General features: G+C 49.5%; 1 protein-coding gene across 1 annotated transcript in view; it reads left to right on the top strand.

Annotated features, from left to right (window-relative positions):
- Positions 1-20,878, top strand: part of LOC124801496 (regucalcin-like) — a 67,319-nt gene that overhangs the window by 11,022 nt on the left and 35,419 nt on the right. The window contains exon 2 of the mRNA XM_047263078.1: positions 10,499-10,668. Coding sequence (XP_047119034.1) covers positions 10,509-10,668 — 160 coding nt within the window. The 5' untranslated portion in view covers positions 10,499-10,508. The remainder of the gene's footprint in view (positions 1-10,498; positions 10,669-20,878) is intronic.

Here is a 20,878-nt window from a genome sequence, read left to right as displayed (position 1 = left end):
CAGGTTGATCGCAGTTTTTGAGTAAATAAGTTTTAACTGATTTCACTAAATGTGTAGTAGGCCATAAGTGCCATGGTTTACGAATGTTTAAATTTTAAAGTGACTTGCTCTCACCTAAATGGTAATTTTAAAAATGTGTTGATGGTTTTATTTGTTATTTGTCTCGTTTAAATGTGCCAAATAAATGTTCAGTGCAACTGTAGATGGTGATTGGCTGATGTGTCACTTGGTCTAGTCCTACCACCCCACAGCCTACTGTGCTGAGCTAGCCTCGTTGTGTAAAAGTTGAATTCCATGCTGTGCTGACTCATCAGGTAGACGTGGTAATAGTCTCTCGTGCTCGGCACTCTTGTCCTCGATCACGTGGCTCACTTCGACGAGGAAATCTTGGGTATAGGCGAGAGACAGAACTATGTGTCCCACGGCGACCGGCGTTCGAAGATCTCAGAGTGCGACAATCTGAAGCAGCGTCCTCATCAACCTGGTGCTGGCCGCAGTCCACGCGAGTCGGTCGTACGTAGATTTGACGCCCGTGCGCGGTTGTGACATGAGTCAACCCCAGGCCTCCTGACAGTGGAGGCCCCATTGAAGTAATGCAGCGGACTTTGTGACCTATGCTCACAAAATGGGCCATAGTGACAGTCTGCAAAATGATTAAGTTTGGACACTAGGTAGGTGTCGACGTAATGCGTCCGGAGAATCAATTCCATGTTGAATTTGCTGTGACGCAGCAGCGCACCTGACCGTTGTAGTAGCCGGCGATATGTGGCTGTCGCAGTTCGGCGAACTCTACTGGAGAACTGCACCCCCAATGCGGTCAGTGTGGGAACTTCTGGAAGGAGATCGCTGTCGGGGGAAGAAGGCCCCTTCCGAGAAGGCCCCTTCCGACATCCATGTACATCACCTTGCGCATGTTGACGACGCTAGTAGTGACAACCACTGAAGAGTCACTTGGATTTCGTCGACCGAACGCGCCTAGAGCATCATATCGTCAGCAAGGTCACGTCTCGTATGCAGATCCCTTCCAGTCGTTGGCGAAGGCCGTGCGTGCAGGTTCGAAGGCCACCGCGAATAAGACTCCTGATAAAAGATATTCCTGTTGCACGGACCTCCAAGAGTGATGTGTTCGGTCTGGTGAGCGTTGGAGCGCGCCCTGTGGATTAAACGTAGGATCACCCTTGCCGACGCCTGCGAGAGGCCTGTGAGACCAAGTACAGCGCAAAGGAATCCATGGTCGATACGGTGAAATGTGTGATCAAAATCGACGGCGACAAGGGCGCCTCGGAGGCGGTAGGCTGCCACCAGCACCGTGACGAGGTAGGCGCCCAAAGTGCGCAGTAGGTGTTGTCGCCGCCTATGTAAGTCTGTTCAGGATGGATCGTGTGTCCGATTGTGATCTGAAGATGTGTGCAAAGTATTCGGGCAAAAAGTTTATAATCCATGTTTAGGAGCGTAAGCGGACAATAATCGTGACAACAGTGAGAACCGCTCTATTTTGGAACCAGTATCGTGATGCCTTCCAGGAAATCCATGTGGGCGGTGAAATCGTCGTGGAGGAGGTCTTGAAACATCTGAATTCACCTGAGCTCCCATTAGGCGACAGAAGGCGCGGTAGAATTCATTTGGTAAGCCGTCTGGTCCCAGTGATTTGTTCGGACACTGTGTGCCAAGGCTGCTGTTAAGTCTTCAACAGTTATGGGAGCCAGGAGGGCATCGTCCTGGAAAACTACACTGGGACAGGCAAATCGCGCAGGATGCCTAGATACTTCTGGGTGGTCCGTGGGTCCTCGACATAAAACGCCCTGTAATGCTGGATGAATGCTGCAGCGATGGCACACTGTCTGCAGCTCGTGGTCGTGCGGTAGCGTTATCGCTTCCCACGCCCGGGTTCCCGGGTTAGATTCCCGGCGGGGTCAGGGATTTTTTTTTTTGTTTGTGGTTTTAGGGCGCAAAACTTCTATGGTCATTAGCGCCCAGCCCGTGACGTAGAAAACTGGAAAGAAACGAAATTTAAAATCAGCAGCAATGGGAACAAAGTCATAAAATTTGAGAAACTAAAGGCAGAAGGAATGCTTAAAAATCCACTATAGAAAGGGGGTGGTTGTCCCCCCCAAAAAAAAGAAAAGCTTCAAATGACTGACGTCATTTCACTGTCACTAATAAACTGTAGAACGCGGTCTGCTGAGCGCGTGTCATCTGCTAAAATCGACGATAGATCAGGCGATAGCTGTAGACGGGAGCGTAACGGATTAAAATAGGGGCATTCAATTAAAAGGTGTCTGACCGTCCACGGCTGAGAGCAGTGGGGACAGAGTGGGGGAGGATCACCGCTTAAAAGATGTCGATGACTAAAAAGACAGTGCCCTATCCGGAGTCTAGCTAAAATTACCTCCTCCCGACGACGCGATCGGGAGGAAGAGGTCCATGCGCAAGGAAGGGCTTTCACTTCCCGCAATTTATTATGGGGAAGTGTTGACCAATGCGCATGCCATAAATGAGCAACTTGGCGACATAAACCGCTCCGTAGATCGGTAAACGGAAGAGACTGAATAGCTGGCAGAGGAAGAGATACTGCAGCCTTGGCCGCTATATCGGCCGCCTCATTTCCACAGATACCAGCGTGTCCCGGGAGCCAGAGGAACGCCACTGAGACGCCCCCCAGGTGGAGCAAGCGCAGACAGTCCTGAATCCGGTGGACCAGAGGGTGCACAGGGTAAAGAGCTTGGAGACTTAGGAGAGAGCTGAGAGAATCTGAGCAGATTACGTACTGTATCCGCTGATGGCGGCGGATGTAGTGGACAGCCTGGAGAATAGCGTAAAGCTCCGCAGTATAAACCGAACACTGGTCGGGAAGCCGAAAGTGATTTGGGGTGTCGCCAACAATATAGGCACTCCCTACACCTAACGATGTTTTCGAGCCATCGGTGTAAATAAATGTGGCTTCCGTCATTTGTGCACATAGAGCAGCAAATGCCCGACGGTAAACAAGTGTAGGGGTACCATCCTTGGGAAATTGACATAGGTCTCTGAGCAAGTCGATCCGGGGACGGAGCCAAGGCGGTGCTGTACCCCAAGTTGTCAAGAAGGTTTTAGGAAAGCGGAAGGAAAGAGAATGGAGCAGTTGACGGAAGCGGACTCCCGGGGGTAGTAGGGAGGAGGAGCGGCCTGCATACCCGACATCAAAGGAGGCGTCGAAAAAAAGGTCATGGGCTGGATTAGCAGGCATGGAAGACAGATGGCTAGCATAACGACTCAGAAGGACTGCCCGCCGATTGGATAGCGGAGGTTCAGCAGTCTCAGCATAAAGGCTTTCCACAGGGCTGGTGTAAAAAGCTCCAGACACTAAACGTAATCCACGGTGGTGGATTGAGTCGAGACGCCGAAGAATAGACGGCCGAGCAGAGGAGTAGACTATGCTTCCATAATCCAATTTCGAGCGCACTAAGGCGCGATAGAGGCGGAGAAGGACCACTCGGTCCGCTCCCCAAGAGGTGCCATTCAGGACACGGAGGGTGTTAAGGGAACGCAGACAGCGAGCCGAAAGATAGGAAACGTGGGAGGACCAGCACAGTTTTCTGTCAAACATAAGACCCAAGAATTTAGCGACGTCGGAAAGCGGAAGGTTGACAGGACCTAGATGTAAGGAGGGCGGAAGAAACTCCTTACGTCGCCAAAAATTAACACAAACGGTCTTACTGGGTGAGAAACGGAAGCCGGTTTCGATGCTCCACGAGTGGAGGCGATCGAGACATCCTTGAAGACGTCTTTCAAGAAGGCTGGTCCGTTGAGAGCTGTAGTAGATCGCAAAATCGTCCACAAAGAGGGAGCCCGAGACATCAGGAAGGAGACAATCCATAATTGGATTAATGGCGATGGCAAACAGTACAACACTCAGCACGGAGCCCTGGGGTACCCCGTTTTCTTGGGAGAAAGTACGGGAGAGAGTAGTGTTCACCCGCACCCTAAATGTGCGCTCTGCCATAAATTCGCGAAGAAAAAGAGGTAGCCGGCCTCGAAAGCCCCAAGAGAACAGTGTGCGGAGGATGCCTGTCCTCCAACAGGTATCGTATGCTCTCTCCAGATCAAAAAATATTGCTAGCGTTTGGCGTTTCCGGAGGAAATTGTTCATGATATAAGTGGAGAGAGCAACAAGATGGTCAACGGCAGAACGATGCTGTCGGAATCCGCATTGGGCAGGTGTTAAAAGACTGCGGGATTCCAGCCACCAAGCTAAACGGTAATTCACCATACGCTCCAAAACCTTACAGACACTACTCGTGAGAGAAATGGGGCGATAGCTAGAGGGGAGATGTTTGTCCTTTCCAGGTTTCGGAACGAGAACGACAATAGCTTCCCGCCATCGCCTGGGAAAGGTACTGTCGGTCCAAATTCGATTATAAAGGCGAAGGAGGTAACGCAGGCTATGGGTTGATAAATGCAGCAACATTTGGACATGGATACCATCCGGTCCTGGGGCGGAGGAGCGAGAAGAAGAGAGTGCATGTTGGAGTTCGCGCATGGAGAAAACAGTATTGTAGCTTTCGCGATTTTGAGAGGAGAAAGCAAGATGTCGCACTTCCGCTGCACGTTTCTTCGGGAGAAACGCTGGCGGGTAATTTGAAGAGCTCGAAATCTCAGCAAAGTGCTGACCCAATGAGTTAGAAATTGCGACGGGGTCCACTAAGGTATCATGCGCGACAGTGAGCCCAGAGACCGGGGAGAAACTAGGCGCGCCTGAGAACCGTCGAAGCCGACTCCAAACTTCCGAGGAGGGGGTGAAGGTGTTAAATGAGCTAATAAAGAATTGCCAGCTTGCCTTCTTGCTATCGCGGATGACGCGACGGCATCGCGCACGGAGCTGCTTACATCGGATACAGCTGGCCAAAGTTGGATGGTGACGGAAAATGCGAAGAGCACGTCGCCGCTCACGTATTGCGTCACGGCATGCCTCGTTCCACCAAGGAACTGGGGGGCGCCGGGGCAATTCGGAGGTGCGTGGTATTGAACGTTCCGCAGCTGTGAGAATAACGTCGGTAAAATGTGTGACCTCATCGTCGACGCTGGGAAAGCGACGGTCATCGAATGTCGCTAGAGACGAAAAAAGTGTCCAATCGGCTTGGGCAAACTTCCAGCGTCGCGAGCGCATATATGGCAGTTGAGGCTGCAGTCGAAGAACACATGGGAAGTGGTCACTCGAGTGTGTATCATCAAGGGCGAACCATTCGAAGCGCCGAGCTAGCGGAACAGTACCGACCGCAAGGTCCAAATGAGATAAATTTGCCGTGGAGGCAGACAAAAATGTGGGGACCCCAGTGTTGAGGCAGACTAGATCCGCTTGGTGGAAGACGTCTAGCAATAGTGAGCCACGTGGACAAGGATGTGGAGATCCCCAAAGCGGGTGGTGGGCATTGAAGTCCCCAACCAGCAAATAGGGGGGTGGAAGCTGATCAAGAAGATGAAGGAGATCAGCTCGTGGCAGTGGTGTAGACGATGGAATGTATACCGTACATAGAGAGAACGTGTATCCAGAAAGGGAAAGACGGACGGCGACAGCTTGGAAGGAACTGTTTAAGGGGATTGGGTGATAATGGAGAGTATCATGGAGCAGAATCATGAGTCCTCCATGGGCTGGAGTGCCTTCAACAGAGGGGAGGTCATATTGGACGGACTGAAAATGAGGGAGAACAAAGCGGTCATGGGGACGCAGCTTTGTTTCCTGAAGACAGAAGATGACCGGCGAGTAGGATCGTAAGAGGATCGACAATTCATCCCGATTGGCGCGAATGCCGCGGATATTCCAGTGGATAATGGACATAGGGTGAACAGAAAATGGAGAAACGTGACCAAGGGTGCTGTCAACTCAACGACTGCTCAGAGCTTGCGACCGACAGCATGGAATGGCATTCAGTCGAAGGCAGAAGATCCTGATCCATAGGTTGGTCAGGAGCAGCTCCTGCCACCAACGATCGGCCAGTTGACCGGCCACCAGCAGTGCGCCTCGGCGACACAGAAGATGGCCGAGGGCGATTTCCGCCAGGTGGTGCTGTAGTTGGGACACGCCTTGGCGGAGAAGGAGAGGAACTGTGTTTCTTCGTAGCCTTCTTGGAGGTATGATGTTTAGATGAAGGAGGAACCGATGGTTGTGAAGTTGCAGTACGTAAAAACTCTTCACGAGAATGCTCTTTTTTCGAAGACTTAGCGTCTGACTTTTGGGCTCGAGATTTAGCAGAACCCGACGAAGGGTGAGCCATAGAGTGGGCAGGCGAAAGTGGTGAGTTTGAACGGGCGATCTTTGCGCTGGCCGATCTGACGACCGTGGTACTAAATGTGAGGTCGCAAGTCTGCGTGGCCGCCTCCTTTGTTGGCCGAGGAGAAGCAAGGACAGTGCTGTATTTTCCTTTCTGAGGCACAGTGGGCTGTCGACTGGCGAGTAACTTTCGAGCAGCAAAGGTCGACACCTTTTCCTTCACTCTTATTTCCTGGATGAGCTTTTCATCCTTAAAAACGGGGCAATCTCGAGAGGAAGCAGCGTGGTCACCCATACAGTTGATGCAGTGAGGGGATGGAGGTGGACAAGCCCCCTCATGGGCATCCTTTCCACACGTAACACATTTCGCCGGATTGGAACAGGACTGGCTGGTGTGATTGAACCGCTGACATCGATAGCAACGCGTAGGGTTTGGGACATAAGGGCGAACGGAAATTATCTCATAGCCTGCTTTGATTTTTGATGGGAGTTGAACTTTGTCAAATGTCAAGAAGACAGTGTGGGTTGGAATGATGTTCGAGTCAACCCTTTTCATAACCCGATGAACAGCGGTGACGCCCTGGTCAGACAGGTAGTGCTGAATTTCTTCGTCAGACAATCCATCGAGGGAGCGTGTATAAACGACTCCACGCGAGGAATTTAAGGTACGGTGCGGTTCCACCCGGACAGGGAAGGTGTGGAGCAGAGAAGTACGCAGCAATTTTTGAGCCTGGAGGGCACTGTGTGTTTCTAACAACAGGGTACCATTCCGTAATCTGGAACAAGACTTTACAGGACCCGCAATTGCGTCGACACCTTTCTGAATAATGAAAGGGTTGACCGTGGAAAAGTCGTGACCTTCGTCAGACCGAGAAACAACAAGGAACTGTGGCAACGATGGAAGAACCGTCTGTGGCTGAGACTCAGTGAACTTACGTTTGTGAGCAGACATAGTGGAAGGTGAGGAAACCATTGCGGAAGAATCCCCCATGATTACCGGCGTCTCCGATGGCGCGCTCCTCCCTTGTGGGGGCCCTCACCGAGGGCACACCCGCCTTAGGTGATTGTTCACACCTCAGGTCACACCTCCCGACAAACGGACGGAGGGACCAATCGGCACTTTCGGAAGGTATCAGCTCGGGTAATCACCCCTCCCTGGGCCTGGCCGTTACCAGGGGGTACGTACGTGTCCTACCTGTCTACCCGGGGCGGGGAATTACGCGTTACCCCGTCACCGGCTACGCATGGAAGTGCGTGGGTCGGCCTTCAGACACGCACAGGGAGGAAAAAAGAGAAAGGGAAAGGAAAGAAAAGGGGGTCTCAAAGGCCGCAGCGGAGAAAAGGGCAAGGAGAAGAGGGAGGGAAAAGAGAAGGACAGAGGAAGGACGAGGACTTGCAAGTGTAAAAGCAAGGAATTTGGAACAGTTTCGAGCGTCCGTCTCCGGACGAAGGCACAAACCATACTCCCAGAGGGGGAGAAAGGGAAGGAAAGAGACAGAGGTGGGGGGGGGGGGCGAAGATGGGGGATGGGGAGGGATGCGGAAAGGGAAGGGAAGGTATGCAGCCCGGAAAGGGAGGAGGGGTCAAGGATTTTCTCTCCCTCGTGATGAGTGGGTGTTGTGTGATGTCCTTACGTTAGTTAGGTTTAAGTAGTTCTAAGTTCTAGGGGACTGATGACCATAGATGTTAAGTCCCATAGTGCTCAGAGCCATTTGAACCATTTTTGATGGTACACTGCGTGTTGATGCATCCACCCACTCCTGTCTCGACTGATATTAGCTGGCTCTTGAGGTGGCAGCTCTCTGATGACTTGATATGCAGATGCCATTTCAGTGGCTTCGAGACTTAACCGCTGACTCCTGGTCACATGATGTTCCTGAGTGTAATAAAATTCCAGCTTTTCCTGACTCCAGCACGCTCTGTCATGGCGACATCCCATGAGCGTCCGTCGGAGGGCCACCTTGGCGCAGTCGAGCCACCAATGTAATGTGGAAGGATGCAAATTGGTTTATTCAGGCTTCCAGTAAATCATACTAGTCCCCAATTTTTTGGACAGAAATCTATTTTTTCAACATAATTTCCGTTCAATGCGAAGGCCTTACACCACCTTACTGGAAGAAACCTTACACCTGCATGGTAGCACACTACTGGTCGGCGACGGGGCAAACGTCTTGCTGCGTCGATAACCACCTCATCATCCACGTACTGCTTCCCGCGGAGTGCATCCTTCATTGGATGGAAGTCGGGCGTTGCGAGATCCGGACCATAGGGTGGATGAACAATCCAATAAAGTTTTGTGAGGTCCTCTCGGGTGTGAGGCTTTGCGTTGTCATGGAGAAGATGGCATTTTTGTGGCGACGAACACGGTCAAGTCGGTTCTTCAGTTTCCTGAGGGTACACTTGCACTGTTAGGGAGGACATGAAACAGAATAGACCCTTCAGTGTTCCAGAAGACAGTTGCCATGACTTTACCAGTGGCACTGAACTTTTTCCTCAGAGGAGAGGTGGTGTGGCGCCACTCTGGATTGCCGTTTTGTTTCCGGTTCGAAGTGATGAACCCATTTTTCATCGCCTGTGATGACGTTCGACAAAAAATTGTCATGATCAGCTTCGTAACGCGCAAATACCTCCACACAGATGGTCTCTCTTCACTCTCTTTGGTCTCCTGTTGGGCGGCGAAGCACCCAGCGGGCACACACCTTTGAGTACCCCAACTGGCGGACGAGTGTATCGGCACCACCAACACTGTTGTCCAATTGAGCAGCGAAGTATTTGATTGTGATCCATCGATCACCTCAAATGAGTGAGCCTGCACATTCCAACATTGCAGAAGTCACAGCTGTGTGCGGCCGATCGACACATGGGATGTAGGACATATTGCGCGACCCTGTCGAGAGGATCACAGACGTCTCGCCCAATGGCTCACTGTGCTTTTGTTCATTGTCAGGTCTCTGTAGACATTCTGCAAGCACCTATGAATACCTGTGACGCTCTGGTTTACCGCCGAAAGAAACTCAATTACGGCTTTCTGCTTGGAACGCGCCTCCGTTACAGACACCGTTTTTAAGTCAACGTTCAGGGTCGCCACCTATCAGAACTTCATCAAACCCTATTAACCTACAACAAATTTCGCATTTTTCAACCGAAAGTGCCTGAGAAAAAATTTATTGTACTACATACTGAACGCCCGCTGTATTTATCACCATAAAATGGTTATTTTTCAATTTTGAAAAATATGTAAAAATCTGCCAACCGTTTGCATAGGTTTTCTATATATCTTGATCAGGGTTCGTCACCTCTAACGGTGACTTCATCAGAAGGTAAGGTAATTACATGAAGAACATATCGTCAAAGATGTATAGTGATTTAAGAGCTGAGTTGCTCATGTCATACATTAAAATATAAGGCATAATGTTCTTCAAAAAGTCAAACATTAAAACATAAATAACACCAGTGTGGTGTGAGAAGATTGACGCCTTGCACCACATCGGTGTTACTTATGTTTTAATGTTTGACTTTTTGAAGAACATTATGTCTTATATTTTAATGTATGACTTGAGCAACTCAGCTCTTAAATCACTATACATCTTTGACGATATGTTCTTCATGTAATTACCTTACCTTCTGATGAAGTCACCCTTACTGGTGACGAAACCTGGTCAAAGTATACAGAAAACCTATGCAAACGGTTGGCAGATTTTTACATATTTTCAAATTTGTATACACGGTTGCTGCAAACGTCAGTCATGTTCAAATGTTATTTTCAGATAATTGTGATGTAAATAAAGGTACTATATGTGTGAAGCCCAGGCTCGATGTAAGAGATGCCCCGATGATGCAAATCAGATCAACTTAAGTAAATAAAAAATAATTAAAAAGCGGGAGAGTGGCATTAATTGTCACTGCAGTTCACTTTCCTCCATTTCACGGCTATACTGTGCCCCCCTGTGTGATCATACCTCTTAGATATTATTCTCGCATCTGGCAGCTTTCATTGTTAAACAACATGGTGTAATCGGATATAACATGTGATTTAGATTGATCAGCAAGCGCTACATGAAGAGAATTTTAGAGTCTAGAGCACTACCTCACACTGCCCAAAATCCACTTATGACTCAGGTCGAACAGTTCTTCCTTTTCAGAATTAAAAAAAAGTCTTTGTTCTTATTTCAAGTTGATGCAACTTAGCATTCGTTTTATGTGGCGAAGCCCCTTTCGCGCTGATAAAGCACCATTTTACTTACTTTCCAGCCAGGGTACAATGTCACCAGTGACGGTGGAGAAGATTACCGAGCCCTGCAAGTTAGGAGAGGGACCACACTGGGACGCAGACAAGAAAGTCTTGTACTTCGTCGACATCGGAGGAAATCGGGTGCATAAGTACGACCCGGCGACTAGTACTCTGAAGAGTCTCACTCTCGGTAAGTACTGTTTTACTCGTTTGTACACAACACACCGATGAGCCAAAACTTTGTGACCACGTGCACAGTAGTGTCTTGGTCCAAATTTGGAACGCAGTACAGCAACGATTGTACGAGGCACTGAGTCGACAAGACTTTAGTGGGTTTCCAGAAATGCAAGGTATTGAGGAAATTTGATGGTTTTTTTTTTTATTTCGTCCGTCTGAGTTGCATTGACATAAAATTCAGGTGTAGTTACCTCTTCCGGGCTGATACACACGTTTCCAAACCACACGTCTAAACATGACCAAGTACATGTCGTAGAATAATGTGTACAAACAGTATGTGTGTCCATATTGAACGTATTCATATGTTTATAGACATACCCTGCTATTAAATGTAATTATCCATACTATGTGGTGCCAAAAGGCACAAAACGTATACGGTGAGCAACCAAGTATTCTCACTGATCTTAGCGTACACGTCCGTTGATGCCGATTGACACAACCAAACTGACAAATGTTACCTACAGTAGTCAACAGGACACCTCTATTGGTAAATAAATGTAAACGTCGTGTGACTAGGGCCTCCCGTCGGGTAGACCGTTCGCCGGGCGCAACTCTTTCGGTTTGACGCCACTTTGGCGACTTGCGCGTCGATGCGGATGAAATGATGGTTAGGACAACACAACACCCAGTCCCTGAGCGGAAAAAAATCTCCGACCCAGCCGGGAATCGAATCCGGCCCCTTAGGACTGACATACTGTCGCGCTGATCACTTATTTTTTAAATCTTATTTTGTTCGTTGCATCTCCTCGGGGCGGACGTCGTAAGACATCCATGTAAGACCGTCGTTGATCCTTTAACTCGGTATTTTTATCACAGAGCACATATAACCCTCTGACCGACCACGCTGAGCTACCATGCCAGCGATCGCTCAGCTACTGGGGCGGACATCTATTGGTGCCGCCCTCGTGCATGCCAGTGTGGTTGTTTGTTGGTTTTCTACGGTGCTGCCCTAACCATTGTCTTTGTTATTGATGAGATTTTAAAAGCAAAGAAGTATAAAATGCACGATATAGAAAATGTTGACACTTTTGTTTTACAAAATAACGTGGCATCGAAATAAAAATAAGCATTTTACGTTACAGGAAATGTTAATTTTTTTCGAAAATAACGTAGCGTCAAAATGGAACATACAAAGCTAGGACGCAACGAAATAGCGCACCCTTCTGTATACAACCTAATATTTTTGTGGCAGAGTGAAGTACGAAGCATTACGACCTCGCGTACGGGAAGTCAATCCTAAAGCGTAAAATATGTTGTTCATTATTGCATGTTGGCCAAATACTGTGTGAAATAAAACAATGAGAAAGATATAAAACATTTACAGCTTCACAAGTTACATTATTGGCGTAACCTTTGATATCAAAGCCACAGTAACGCATTAAATAAACATTACACAGCACCATACTGAGCCATCACACGACACAATCATCATTCATGGTGCGAAGGCCACGTTCAAAATCAAAACTTATTTCTGCATTGATCATACAAACACAATAATCGTAGGTAAAGGTATCATATAAGATGTTGATTGTATGGCATTACATAGGACTACATTACAAAAACCATGTTACAACTATTATGCGCCACCGTGAGGCGTGCAGATTTTTGTCGTACACGTTTGAACAAGTGTATCAAATGATTAGGTATGCGCGCACCCTAAGCGCGATAGTAATACACCAACATATGCTTTTCGCTTAGGAAGGAAATAAACATGAGAGTACCATTGACACATATAGCACATCACATTTTTGTGTGACCAGTGCGTACTGTATCATACAATGCCTGTCTGAGCAGAAAGCATATGTTGTCAGATATTTTCAATCTTTGTTCGATTTCTACTTTTATTACGGGAAATAACTGTCCGCCACCGTAGCTGAGAGATCAGCGCGCCGGCTTGTAATGTCGGGCGGGGGGGGGGGGGGGTGGAAGGCGGTGGGTTCGATTCCCGGCGGGTAGGGGATTTTCTCCGCTCAGGGACTAGGTGCGTGTCGTCTTCGTCACCATCATTTCATCCTCACCGACACCTAGGTCGCCGACGTGGCGTCACCTCAAAAGACTTGCACCAGGCGGTCAGGTCTACCTGCAGAGGGCCCTCGCCGCACGACATTTCGTTTACAGGATATAGCTGGAATGAAAAACCGACAATCGGTTATTTCAGAAACCGGTTATTTTGAGCGGTTTTAAGTCATGTGGATAGAACCAAAAATCGGTTGTCTCAACGATAACCACCATCCCTCCTTGCTTCGAGCAGCCGTTCGCCTGGATGACGGCATATCTAAAAGTAAACGAAACTACTCCCGCACAGGCCATGAAGGCCCAAAGGTACCGACTGGCCGCCGTGTCATCCTCAGCCCTCAGACGTCACTGGATGCGGATATGGAGGGGCATGTAGTCAGCACACCGCTCTCCCGGCCGTATGTCAGTTTCCGAGACCGGAGCCGCTACTTCTCAATCAAGCAGCTCCTCAGCTTGCCTCGCAAGGGCTGAGTGCACCCCGTTTGCCGGTAGACCCGATGGTCACCCATCCAAGTGCTAGCCCAGCCCGACAGCGCTTAACTTCGATGATCTGACGGGAACCGGTGTTACCACTGCGACAAGGCCGTTGGCCTGACGGCGTATCAGGACACGACAGTCGAGCTGGGGTAATAAGAAACGTGGTTCATCAGACCATGCGACAGTTTTCGAGTGATACGCGTTCCAGTCTGTAAGATGCCGTGACCCACTGCAGTCGAAACTGATGTCGTCGGATTAACATAAAACGCGGGGTCATCTACTGTGGAATACCATGATCACCCATGTGCGCTAGGTAGTTTGCTGCAAAGCGCCTGTACCTGCTCCAGCACTGTATTGTGTCACTCGATCTACCGCGGTTCGGCGGCTGTCTTTCTTTACAGACCAGACAAGCTGCCGACCTCCACATTCCGTGATGGGACATGGAAATCCAACAACTTGTCCCCTGCTTGTGGCATCACCGTCGCACAAGAGCTTTCATGTCCCGCAATTTATTATTGGGAAGTGTAGACCAAATGTGCATGCCATAAAAGATCAACACGACGACATAAAACACTCCGTAGATCGGCGAAGGGAACCATGCGAATAGCAGGCTGAAGAAGGGAGACTGCAGCCCTGGCCGCTATATCGGCCGCCTCGTTTCCACGGATGCCAACGTGTCCTGGGATCCAGAGGAACGCCACAGAGACGCCCCCCAAGTGGAGCAAGCGTAGGCAGTCCTGAATCCGGTGGACCAGAGGGTGGACAGGGTAGAGAGCTTTGAGACCGAGGAGAGAGCTGAGCGAATCTGAGCATATACACTCCTGGAAATTGAAATAAGAACACCGGGAATTCATTGTCCCAGGAAGGGGAAACTTTATTGACACATTCCTGGGGTCAGATACATCACATCATCACACTGACAGAACCACAGGCACATAGACACAGGCAACAGAGCATGCACAATGTCGGCACTAGTACAGTGTATATCCACCTTTCGCAGCAATGCAGGCTGCTATTCTCCCATGGAGACGATCGTAGAGATGCTGGATGTAGTCCTGTGGAACGGCTTGCCATGCCATTTCCACCTGGCGCCTCAGTTGGACCAGCGTTCGTGCTGGACGTGCAGACCGCGTGAGACGACGCTTCATCCAGTCCCAAACATGCTCAATGGGGGACAGATCCGGAGATCTTGCTGGCCAGGGTAGTTGACTTACACCTTCTAGAGCACGTTGGGTGGCACGGGATACATGCGGACGTGCATTGTCCTGTTGGAACAGCAAGTTCCCTTGGCGGTCTAGGAATGGTAGAACGATGGGTTCGATGACGGTTTGGATGTACCGTGCACTATTCAGTGTCCCCTCGACGATCACCAGTGGTGTACGGCCAGTGTAGGAGATCGCTCCCCACACCATGATGCCGGGTGTTGGCCCTGTGTGCCTCGGTCGTATGCAGTCCTGATTGTGGCGCTCACCTGCACGGCGCCAAACACGCATACGACCATCATTGGCACCAAGGCAGAAGCGACTCTCATCGCTGAAGACGACACGTCTCCATTCGTCCCTCCATTCACGCCTGTCGCGACACCACTGGAGGCGGGCTGCACGATGTTGGGGCGTGAGCGGAAGACGGCCTAACGGTGTGCGGGACCGTAGCCCAGCTTCATGGAGACGGTTGCGAATGGTCCTCGCCGATACCCCAGGAGCAACAGTGTCCCTAATTTGCTGGGAAGTGGCGGTGCGGTCCCCTACGGCACTGCGTAGGATCCTACGGTCTTGGCGTGCATCCGTGCATCGCTGCGGTCCGGTCCCAGGTCGACGGGCACGTGCACCTTCCGCCGACCACTGGCGACAACATCGATGTACTGTGGAGACCTCACGCCCCACGTGTTGAGCAATTCGGCGGTACGTCCACCCGGCCTCCCGCATGCCCACTATACGCCCTCGCTCAAAGTCCGTCAACTGCACATACGGTCACGTCCACGCTGTCGCGGCATGCTACCAGTGTTAAAGACTGCGATGGAGCTCCGTATGCCACGGCAAACTGGCTGACACTGACGGCGGCGGTGCACAAATGCTGCGCAGCTAGCGCCATTCGACGGCCAACACCGCGGTTCCTGGTGTGTCCGCTGTGCCGTGCGTGTGATCAATGCTTGTACAGCCCTCTCGCAGTGTCCGGAGCAAGTATGGTGGGTCTGACACACCGGTGTCAATGTGTTCTTTTTTCCATTTCCAGGAGTGTAATATACTGTATCCGCTGATGGCGACGGATGTATTGGAAAGCCTGGAGAACAGCGTAAAGCTCCGCAGTAAGAACCGAACACTGGTCGGGAAGCCGAAATCGATTAGGGGTGTCGCCAACAATATAGGCACTCCCAACACCAAATGATGTTTTTGAGCTGTCAGTGTAAATAAATGTGGCATCCTTCATTTGTGCGCATTGAGCAGCAAATGCCCGAAGATAAACAAGAGAAGGGGTACCATCCTCCTCTATGCGCAATATGTTGGCGTTTTCCATGTCCTTTTTCCGTCGGTCATGGGTTATTTCGTTCCCTAGGTGGCAGAATTCCTTACATTCATCTACTTCGTGATCACCAATCCTGAGTTTCTCGCTGTTTTCGTTTTGGTTCCTTCATTACTTCCTTCTTCGATTTACTTTCAATCCACATTCTGTACTCGTTACACAGTTCATTCCATTCAGAAGGTCATGTAATTCTTCTTCACTTTCACTCAGAACAGCAACGAATCTTAACACTGATATCTTTTCACCTTGAATTTTAATTCCAGTCTTCAACCTTTCTTTTATTTCCGTCATTGCTTCTTTGATGTATAGGTTGTTGTAGGGGCGAAAGACTACACCACTGTCTTACATCCTTTTTAATCCGAGCACTTCGTTTATGGTCATCCACCCTTATTACTCCCTCTTGACTCTTGTACATATTGTATATTACCCGTCTCTCCTTGCAGCTTACTGCCGGCCGCTGTGGCCGAGCGGTTCTAGGCGCTTCAGTCCGGAACCTCGCTGCTGCTACGGTCGCAGGTTCGAATCCTGCCTCGGGCATGGATGTGTATGATGTCTTTAGGTTAGTTAGGTTTAAGTAGTTCTCAGTCTAGTGGACTGATGATCTCAGATGTTAAGTCCCATAGTGCTTAGAGCCATTTGAATCCTTACAGCTTACCCCTACTTTTCTCAGAATTTCGAACGTCTTGCATCGTTTTACATTGTGGTGCGCTTTTTCCAGGTCAACAAATCCTGTGAACGTGTCTTGTGTTTTCTTTAGTCTTGCTCCCATAATTAACTGCAATGCCAGAATTGCCTCGCTGGTGCCTTTACCCTTCCTAAAGCCAAACTGATCGTCATCTGACACATCCTCAACAGACAAGCACTATACGGCATAAAAAGCACGCACAATGAAGGCTTTGTTAACCGGATATCTTGACCGATGGTAAACCTTCCAGGTTGTATGATCGTCGTCGATGAAACTTTTTCGTTCCGAACGTTTCGTCGGCAGGACTCAGCTGAATCAGGAGCGCTTCTGGTGGTGTCCAGTGCAGTTCTGAGCGAAACCTTACGAACTACGAGTTAACAACCCGGATGATTTAGCAGCATCTTTAAAGAACATACAGTAAATAGACCTGGAAACTGTGAATCTCCTTGATGCACCGAACTACAATTGTAGCGCTGTCGCGGACAGAAATACAAACGGAATTTACATTCTGGGTGTACCTCATATTTCAGCCACACTACTCATTTCAGAATAGTAAGAGCAACATCATTAATGATCAGGTCGTCGTGGGCCTGAAACATGAAATCATCCTCGTCGTACTATCGTGACAAATGCACGTAATTTCACTAATCTTCGGATATATTAACGCAGATTATGTTTCGGAACCAAAATACACTACTGGCCATTAAAACTGCTACACCAAGAAGAAATGCAGATGTACGGGTATTCATTGGACAAATATATTATACTAGAACTGACTTGTGATTACATTTTCACGCAATTTGGGTGCAAAGATCCTGAGAAATCTGTACCCAGAACAACCACCTCTGGCCGTAATAACGGCCTTGATACGCCTGGGCATTAACATAGCTTGGATGGCGTGTAGAGGTACAGCTGCCCATACTGCTTCAACACGATTCCACAGTTCATCAAGAGTAGTGACTGGCGTATTGTGACGAGCCAGTTGCTCGACCACCATTGACCAGACGTTTTCAATTGGTTAGAGATCTGGAGAATGCGCTGGCCAGGGCAGCAGTCGAACATTTTCTGTATCCAGAAAGGCCCGTACAGGACCTGCAACATGCGGTCGTGCATTATCCTGCTGAAATGAAGGGTTTCGCAGAGATCGAATGAAGGGTAGAGCCACGGGTCGTAACACATCTGAAATGTAACGTCCACTGTTCAAAGTGCCCTCAATGCGAACAAGAGGTGACTGAGGCGTGTAACCAATGGCACCCCATACCATCACACCGGGTGACATGCCAGTATGGCGATTACGAATACACGCTTCCAATGTGCGTTCACCGCGATGTCGCCAAACACGGATGCGACCATCATGATGCTGTAAACAGAACCTGGATTCATCCGAAAAACTGACGTTTTGCCATTCGTGCACCCAGGCTCGTCGATGAGTACACCATCGCAGGCGCTCCTGTCTGTGATGCACCATCAAGGATAACCGCAGCCATGGTCTCCGAGCTGATAGTCCATGCTGCTGCAAACGTCGTCGAGCTGTTCGTGCAGATGGTTGCTGTCTTGGAAACGACCCCGTCTGTTGACTCAGGGATCGAGACGTGGCTGCACGATCCGTTACACCCATGCGGATAAGATGCCTGTCATCTCGATTGCTAGTGATACGAGGCCGTTAGGATCCAGCACGGCGTTCCGTATTACCCTTCTGAACCCATCTATTTCATATTCTGCTAATAGTCATTGGATCTCGACCAACGCGAGCAGCAATGTCGCGATACGATAAACCGCAATCGGACCTTTAACAAAGTCGGAAACGTGATGGTACGCATTTCCCCTCCTTACACGAAGCATCACAACGTTTCACCAGGCAACGCCGGTCAACTGCTTTTTGTTTATGAGAAATCGGTTGGAAAGTTTCCTCATGTCAGCACGTTGTAGGTGTCGCCACCGGGACCAACCTTGTGTGAATGCTCTGAAAAGCTAATCATTTGCACGTCACAGCATCTTGTCCCTGTCGGTTAAATTTCGCATCTGTAGCACATCATCGTGGTTTTTTTTTTTTTTTTTTTTTTGTTTGTTTGTGGTTTTAGGGCGCAAAACTTCTATGGTCATTAGCGCCCAGCCCGTGACGTAGAAAACAGGAAAAAAACGAAATTTAAAATCAGCAGCAATGGGAACAAAGTCATAAAATTTGAGAAACTAAAGGCAGAAGGAATGCTTAAAAATCCACTATAGAAAGGGGTTGGTTGTCCCCCAAAAAAAAGGCTTCAAATGACTGACGTCATTTCACTGTCACTAATAAACTGTAGAACGCGGTCAGCTGAGCGCGTGTCTGCTAAAATCGACGATAGATCAGGCGATAGCTGTAGACGGGAGCGTAACGGATTAAAATAGGGGCATTCAATTAAAAGGTGTCTGACCGTCCACGGCTGAGAGCAGTGGGGACAGAGTGGGGGAGGATCACCGCTTAAAAGATGTCGATGACTAAAAAGACAGTGCCCTATCCGGAGTCTAGCTAAAATTACCTCCTCCCGACGACGCGATCGGGAGGAAGAGGTCCATGCGCAAGGAAGGGCTTTCACTTCCCGCAATTTATTATGGGGAAGTGTTGACCAATGCGCATGCCATAAATGAGCAACTTGGCGACATAAACCGCTCCGTAGATCGGTAAACGGAAGAGCCTGAATAGCTGGCCGAGGAAGAGAGACTGCAGCCTTGGCCGCTATATCGGCCGCCGCATTCCCACAGATACCAGCGTGTCCCGGGAGCCAGAGGAACGCCACCGAGACGCCCCCCAGGTGGAGCAAGCGCAGACAGTCCTGAATCCGGTGGACCAGAGGGTGCACAGGGTAGAGAGCTTGGAGACTGAGGAGAGAGCTGAGAGAATCTGAGCAGATAACGTACTGTATCCGCTGATGGCGGCGGATGTAGTGGACAGCCTAGAGAACAGCGTAAAGCTCCGCAGTATAAACCGAACACTGGTCGGGAAGCCGAAAGTGATTTGGGGTGTCGCCAACAATATAGGCACTCCCTACACCTAACGATGTTTTCGAGCCGTCGGTGTAAATAAATGTGGCGTCCGTCATTTGTGCACATAGAGCAGCAAATACCCGACGATAAACAAGTGAAGGGGTACCATCCTTGGGAAATCGACAAAGGTCTCTGAGCAGGCAGATCCGGGGACGGAGCCAAGGCGGTGCTGTACCCCAAGTTGTCAAGAAGGTTTTAGGAAAGCGGAAGGAAAGAGAATGGAGCAGTTGACGGAAGCGGATTCTCGGTGGTAGTAGGGAGGAGGGGCGGCCTGCATACCCTACATCAAAGGAGGCGTCGAAAAAAAATGTCATGGGCTGGATTAGCAGGCATGGAAGACAGATGGCTAGCATAACGACTCAGAAGGACTGCTCGCCGATTGGACAGCGGAGGTTCAGCAGTCTCAGCATAAAGGCTTTCCACATGGCTGGTGTAAAAAGCTCCAGACACTAAACGTAATCCACGGTGGTGGATAGAGTCGAGACGCCGAAGAATAGATGGCCGAGCAGAGGAGTAGACTATGCTTCCATAGTCCAATTTCGAGCGCACTAAGGCGCGATAAAGCCGGAGAAGGACCACTCGGTCCGCTCCCCATTCAAGACACGGAGGGTGTTGACGGATCGCAGACAGCGAGCCGAAAGATAGGAAACGTGGGAGGACCAGCACAGTTTTCTGTCAAACATAAGACCCAAGAATTTAGCGACGTCTGAAAACGGAAGGTTGACAGGTCCTAGATGTAAGGAGGGTGGAAGAAACTCCTTTCGTCGCCAAAAATTAACACAAACGGTCTTACTGGGAGAAAAACGGAAGCCGGTTTCGATGCTCCAAGAGTGGAGGCGATCGAGACATCCTTGAAGACGTCGTTCAAGAAGGCTTGTCCGTTTAGAGCTGTAGTAGATCGCAAAATCGTCCACAAAGAGGGAGCCCGAGACATCAGGAAGGAGACAATCCATAATTGGATTTATGGCGATGGCAAAAAGTACAACACTCAGCACGGAGCCCTGGGGTACCCCGTTTTCTTGGGAGAAAGTACGGGAGAGAGTAGTGTTCACCCGCACCCTAAATGTGCGCTCTGCCATAAATTCGCGAAGAAAAAGGGGCAGCCGGCCTCGAAACCCCAAGAGAACAGTGTGCGGAGGATGCCTGTCCTCCAACAGGTATCGTATGCTCTCTCCAGATCAAAAAATATTGCTACCGTTTGGCGTTTCCGGAGAAAATTGTTCATGATATAAGTGGAGAGAGCAACAAGATGGTCAACTGCAGAACGATGCTTTCGGAATCCGCATTGGGCAGGTGTTAAAAGACTGCGGGATTCCAGCCACCAAGCTAAACGGTAATTCACCATACGCTCCAAAACCTTACAGACACTACTCGTGAGAGAAATGGGGCGATAGCTAGAGGGGAGATGTTTGTCCTTTCCAGGTTTCGGAACGGGAACGACGAT

This window comes from Schistocerca piceifrons, chromosome 1 (assembly GCF_021461385.2).
Source record: "Schistocerca piceifrons isolate TAMUIC-IGC-003096 chromosome 1, iqSchPice1.1, whole genome shotgun sequence".
In the NCBI taxonomy this organism is placed as follows: Eukaryota; Metazoa; Arthropoda; class Insecta; order Orthoptera; family Acrididae; genus Schistocerca; species Schistocerca piceifrons.
This window is presented reverse-complemented; position numbering and strand designations above follow the sequence as displayed.